The sequence below is a fragment of the Lolium rigidum genome, chromosome 3 (genome assembly GCF_022539505.1).
Source record: "Lolium rigidum isolate FL_2022 chromosome 3, APGP_CSIRO_Lrig_0.1, whole genome shotgun sequence".
Classification (NCBI taxonomy): domain Eukaryota; kingdom Viridiplantae; phylum Streptophyta; class Magnoliopsida; order Poales; family Poaceae; genus Lolium; species Lolium rigidum.
In genome coordinates this window covers 247,202,408-247,208,940 of record NC_061510.1, presented here as the reverse complement: position 1 = coordinate 247,208,940, position 6,533 = coordinate 247,202,408, and the positions used below count along the sequence as shown (strand labels likewise).

The 6,533-nt window shown below is 43.2% G+C and overlaps 1 protein-coding gene across 1 annotated transcript; it reads left to right on the top strand.

The window, feature by feature from the left end:
* The first annotated feature begins 880 nt into the window (after positions 1-880).
* LOC124703251 (acyl carrier protein 1, mitochondrial-like) lies at positions 881-1,529 on the top strand. Its single transcript, XM_047235474.1, has 2 exons — positions 881-1,158; positions 1,245-1,529. Exons 1-2 carry the CDS (start codon positions 937-939, stop codon positions 1,419-1,421), a joined length of 399 nt encoding a protein of 132 aa, XP_047091430.1. The 5' UTR covers positions 881-936; the 3' UTR covers positions 1,422-1,529.
* The last annotated feature ends 5,004 nt before the right edge of the window (positions 1,530-6,533 follow it).

Below are 6,533 nucleotides of genomic sequence, written 5' to 3'. Positions count from 1 at the left end.
TCACGAACTTTTTTATTTCTTCTATTTTATTTTTGTTCTTTGCAAATTGGTTCATGGCCTTTAACTGATAAATTATTTTTTTCTTAAAAAAATCGTTAAAATAAGATGAGTGTTGTCATTAGAAATCGTTCACCATAAATGAAAAAATCATTGCATAAAAATAATATGTTCACATATTATTCAAATATTGTTCACGTGGTTCGTTCAAATTTTTGAAGATCAACCTAGTTGTTCGGGTTTTGAACTTATGAACTTCAGCACATAGTAGTACTTATTTAGTTTAATCCATTTCAAATGTATGTGACGTGAAGATCCATTGCAATGTTTCTTTGTGAAGATTTACTTTCTAGCGAGGAACCAGGCGAGAGAAAAAGAACGGCGAACCAATCGAGTAAAAAAGCACACGGAAAAAAACTAAAGCGGACGAGAGAAAACAACGTGAAAAGAAAGAGTTTGCTAACGGAAATATGACGAATCGAACCAACAGTGCGGACTCGCGCCCTCGCGGAAACCACTACTTGGGCCGAGCCCATTTCCTAACGGGAGTATGCGGAGGTTCCGCTTAAAGCGAAGAATAGGGACGGGCAAATCCTATTCGATTGTTTAAATTTAGAATATGTTCTGATTTAAAATGATGACTTTCCAAAAACAGAAAATGTTTAATTTTGAAAACTGGAAATGTCCCTGGATGAAACGTGCATGCATATGCACGTTAACCTCACCTTGCCCTGAATATCTATGCAACTACACTAGCTGGCTGGAATCTACTCACGCAGCGAGCCAACTTCAAGTTGAGCTGCGTCACGTGGTCGTCGTGTTGGGCCAGGCCCATCTGGAAAACGCCATGAGCGGAGCGGCGCGGCGCGTCCAGCCTCAGCTCCTTCCTGTCTCCAGCCGAGTCAAAATCCCGAGGGAAGAGAAAGAGGAAAAAGGAAAATGGCGGCGGCGGCGCTTCGTCCGGCGATCCTCCGCCACATCCGCCTCTTGCCCACCACGGTGGCACCTCTCGCCGCTGCCGCCGCGGCGGGCCAGCCCCACGCCCAGGCGCTGTGGCTCACGCGGCCAATGTCCTCCCACGACGCGCACCTCACCCGCGACGAGGTCGTAGACCGCGTTCTCGATGTCCTCAAGAGCCACCCCAAGGTTGACCCCTCCAAGGTAACTTCAATTCCGCATCGCGTCGTGCTGGCCCGGATCGATCCAAACCCAAACCCTAAGTCCCTAACACGGAGCACGGTCCTCAGGTAACCCCCGATGCACACTTCGACAAGGATCTGGGGCTGGACAGCTTGGACACGGTGGAGGTGGTGATGGCGATTGAGGAAGAGTTCAAGCTCGAGATCCCCGACTTGGAGGCCGACAAGATCGACTCCATGCAGCTCGCTATCGAGTACATCGTCAACCACCCCATGGCCGGCTGAGTGTCCCCCTTCCGATTGCCCTTGTCCCTGGGTGAGGCTTTTCTTGTTTCTGTTTCGGACGATGAATAATTGACTCGAGTTGTTCAGGAAAACTTGTCCCTGTTGCTCCGTCTTGTGTCGGTCAATATTGATCCTGGATGGAAGTGTGCAATTGAAAGAAAGCTAGAGCCAACATCGGAACGGTAGTGTAAGTCTTTTGTCGTCATTGTTTCGTGTTCAGATAATCTGAAGCCACCCTTATTGACAATACTGTCCCACCAAAACTTTGGCTAGTGCTGGACTGCTGGTTGCCATCCCAACCAAGAAAGAACTCAATGCCTCATAAAAAGTAAGACGCAAGTTTAGTAGCTGCTGACAAAAAAAAAAACAACATGAAAGTTTAGCAACTGCAGTTCTATATGATTCTAAAGCAACAGATCCATTTCTGATATATAGATGGTAAGCTCATCTTTGTTGCACCTACACTTCAAAACAAGAAACATCATGGCCGACACCTAGCTGCAGGGGACAAACTAAAGCATGCCAGCAGCCAGCATCATGTATGTATAGTCTAATAAGCTAAGCATGATGAAATGCTGAACATATAACCACTCATTTCATGAGAACTATCTGCATATAGAGCATCTGAATCCCTCACACAATGTGCTTTAAAACAAATAAGTGGTGCCAGTATAATAAGGGTAAAGCACCTACGTGCGAAGAACCATATCAAGAAGGAACTGAAACTACAAAATGCAAAGAAACAACTAAGGCAACACTACTGTCAGATTCAATCAGGAAGTTGCTGGGTTGTGCACAGAGAGGCTACAATACTGATTGCATGAAAATCTATCTTCTTAATCTGGCAATCCAGTTTACAAATTGAAAAATAAATCTCGTAATTACAAAAGTGTGTAGAAAAGAGAGCATGTAGCAGTTATGGAGCTATCAATACTGATATAGTATGTAAACACAATAATGCTTATATATAATCAAGATAACGATTATCAATAAACAGCCGATAAATTTATATATATACAACATGGGAGTATGGATAACCTGATCGACATACCTCTAGCTTATCTTTATTCTCCCTATGACATTTTGGAAGGGGACAAAATTCTTCTGCCAGCCTGCACTCTTGTAAATTTTCCAGAGAAACAACATTTGGTGCAACTTTTATACATGACTGCCCAAGAACAAAGAAATAGTTTTTTTCTGATACTTCTTGGATAATTTCGTTCGTAGTCTGCAGAACAAAAAAAGCAAGCTGCTGAAGAGATCTCAAAGTGACAGGCCCTCAGCACCTCTTGAAAAAAGATATTTAAGCCAGGAAGTAAGAACAATATCATTTAGGAATCCACACTCTAATAAATTTGGACTAACTATATCTAGGTGTTCTCGTAGTATAAAATGAATGGATATACCTAGATACAGATCCATGAACTGCACTTATTGATAAACTCAAATGACATGCTGCCTAGCATTTTTAAAAGTAGATCCATATAGCATCTATCTGCTGGCTGAGGTTCAATAAATTATATAAGTTAAAATCTCCTAAGAGCACTAAGCTCCCAGGGTTGCGCGCCCTCCTGGTTGATTTGCCGGTCCTTGTCATGGACCCCACCGGAGCCCCACCTGGAGGGATGTTCGCTCTGCGTTTTCTCCATTCGGTGATGGGCCGTGGTTTGGTCAGCGCGTGTCGTCGCGACGCCGTGTCTACGCGTCGGCGAGGCCTAGGAGTTGAGCGTCGGTTCGGGGTTGGTTTGACCGGGGGTTGGTTCTTCATGTTTCTTGGCTGCGGCCTGGGGCGGCAGTTCTCCTCGCCCAGTCGTGCTCTGCTCGTCCTCTTCGTTCTTGCATTTGCGGCGGTGCACGCGGTTCTTCGACGGTGTCGATGTAGCCGCCGGTCCTCTCTGTCGCGCCTGCTTTCTCTGAGCTGGTTCGTTTTCCTCTTTTCTTCTCTGAATTTTTGTGGCTGGTTTGTGATGTGTGCCCTGGATCTGTGATGGGAGTGCGGGAAAAGTGCAACTCTACCTTTTCTCTTCCGCACGTTTGCGCCGCCGGCGAATTCCATCGCCGTCGCGATGTAATGGCTGCCGAAGGGGGGATGCGGAATCTGCAGGAGGCCGCTGGCCGCAGCCCTCGCCTGCGCAACCGATGAGGAAGCGCAGCATCAGCGTTGGACGGGACGTCCGCCGCCTCCAGGGTTGCCTTCCTCGGCCAGCACCTTCAACAACGTCCATGACACACCCCACCCGCACACACACAGCTCGGTTTGAACCCTACTGTAGATCAAGATTCGATCTCAAAGAAAACCGTGGGCGTTTTACCCGCATTTTTCTTTCTCCCTGCTCAATGCGTGCACTGCCCCTAGCCATCATCTGTTGGTGAAAGGAAATTTGTAGGGTAAATTCATTTGGGATGTTTGGACAGGGGGATTTTGGTGAGTGTATTTTCGTTAGCTGTGTCAGTTGCAAAAATATCCTAGATATTAGATTCTCTGTTTTCTAATACAGTACATATAAAGGCTTGATAATATGTTTTTCCATGCGACTAACAAAGTAATGTTGTACAAGTGCATCCGTGATGTGAGTACCCTGTTAGTACATCTGCTGAGATGAATTGTAAACTTATACCATAATTGCTATTAGCAGCAGTATGACTTCATTATCTAGAATTTCTTTGGTTCCTTTTTATTATCTATGTTTATAGAGGAGTGGACCCACCTGATAATTAATTTATGATTTTTTTGTGTGATTAGGTGCATTGTCTTTAATCATTAATTAGGGAACACACCTCAGTTTCTTTGTAGTTTGCTTCACAGACTGTGAGGCAATGTTCTATAGCCATGGTATGGCTTTGTATTTACTGCTGCCATTTTCTTCATTTGTCGTTGGCATTTTCTTGAAAGATGCAAGTCATGCAAAATTAGATCATGCTCATCATAATGAACTCAGATGATGCTGTAGTCATTTTTTCCCTTTTGGGGACTGAAGTTGTTAGATTGATTGCATACCAACTTCATCTTGATGTGCTTAAGAAAAGCACTCAAGTTGGTTCAAGTGGATCCTGTCAACCACTAATCATTTCTAGGGAGATGAGCTCTTATATTAGTTACTGAAAGACTTACACAATGAGATCCATAGACATTATTCTAGCGGCACCACAAGGTATAATATGTTGTAGCTCATCCCACAATATATAGTGTGTAACAACGCTACTGGTAAATTCCGCCTTGTTAATATCGGCTGAAATAAACACTGATATCAGGGCACCAGACACTCATACTGTAATAGAAATAGCTTCATGGCAGAGGCAACTTTTTCAGATGCAAAAACATTTCGAGATACAACTTGCAGAAGGTTAACTAACGGTCTAAGGCAGGATCAAGGACCTGCTTAATGTTTTGCTGGTCGTCATTGTCCCCTTCCAATTTATCAATTTCTCTTCCTTGAACTACTTAGTGGAGTTATACCTGAAATAAGATTGTAGATGAAGTTTAGAATGTATATGTCAACTAATTTCCAATCTTGCCTGCAGTCGACCATGTGTTAGTTTTTTGTTCTCAATGAACACAAAACACCCTGCTCAAGCAACACCATTATATGTACTTGTGATGTCAACCTCTGCAATTTATTAAGCATAGGCCGTTCATATAAGTTTACAGGCTCTTTTAAGCAACGATAGCATAAGTACCCGTGGTATACTCATGGAAAGGATACAAAGTACATAGGACTGGTCATTCTTTTGTTTTAATGAAGGTCCAGGTTTAGCTAACAACTTGGAAGAAGAGTTTGAGAATCTGTAAGATTAGAGGTAAGGGGTATTGGATGGATACCCATATATCTGAAGTAACTAAATAATATTTGGTAACCTAGATTAGTTTCAGAAGATTCCATCTGGCTTCATATTTCCATTTTGAAGGCGTGCATAGAACCTGGAACTCAGTGTATATTTTAAAGGTACATGGCTCGGGAGACAATTATTTGTTGCTTAGAATCCACAGTTCCTTAGCACTACAAAAGGTAAGCAGCTTGTGTACTGATATAGTAGAGGTTAGATGTTTTCCTTATTTGGGTAACACAACTCACTGGAGGATTGTTCTGATAAAATAGTCGCTCTGATAAAATAGCTGGGAACTGGACTGTAGTTCTTACATTGTTTGTGAATAATGGAATTAATGATATTTCATAAGTGTGATTTTTTAGCTTAAATATTATTCTGAATGTGAGAGGCGATGTAATGTTTGTAAGTGAAAAAAAAACTAACATAAGATATACCAACATTGATTACCGGTGAGACCTGATAGGTATTCAAACAAAAGATGCAGTTGCAATTGCTGATGTCAAATATGCTGTGATCAAATTGTCAAAATACCAAATCAGGCATCCCAGAATGTATGGATGGCACCCTGATTCTAGATCTATCGTTATTTTTTCTTACAACGATCATTTTGTGGAGCAGTTTGATTTCTATGTGCTGTTCCCACATATTAATTAAGTGTTTCTCAAATTCTCGGGTTAGACATGCTATCAAACAATCTGCAATCTCAGAAGAGCTCTAAGCTCCCTAGCTTTTGAGCGGAAGTGGAGGGATCTGACGGATTTGCAGCTCAGTGCTTTAGTCTTAGGTGGGCAGCTGTTCTGAGACCATCTGGTGTCTGCCTCTCCTGAAGAGGATAGCCTGTGGAGGCATCTTACACTGCGCCGAGTAGTAGTTACATGAGTAGGTACAATTAGAGCTGCAGATACTGCCCAGTATCATGCCCTGTTTATTTAGCATCAAAGATATGTTTATGGAACTGTGCCCGCCACATCTGATGCGCATGATGCTCTAAATTAGAGGATACACAGGGCGAGCATCTTCACTACAACTGTATAAGCCTATGAAAAGTCGCGTGACAAATCTAAATGCGGGTATCGGAGGACGGCGCAGCAGAGCACGCTAGGTCCATCTAGTAGATAGCAAAGAGCCATGTGTTCTGTGCAACTACTGCAGATTGGGGGCATCGAGCTGGAGCGTAGGGCTTAATGAGGCATGGGATGTGAGCATGCACGTGCGCGGTATAAGTTGTGTTCAGTGTCAGATTGCCTAACTCAATGAGATATAACAGGTCTTTCACATGGTGAA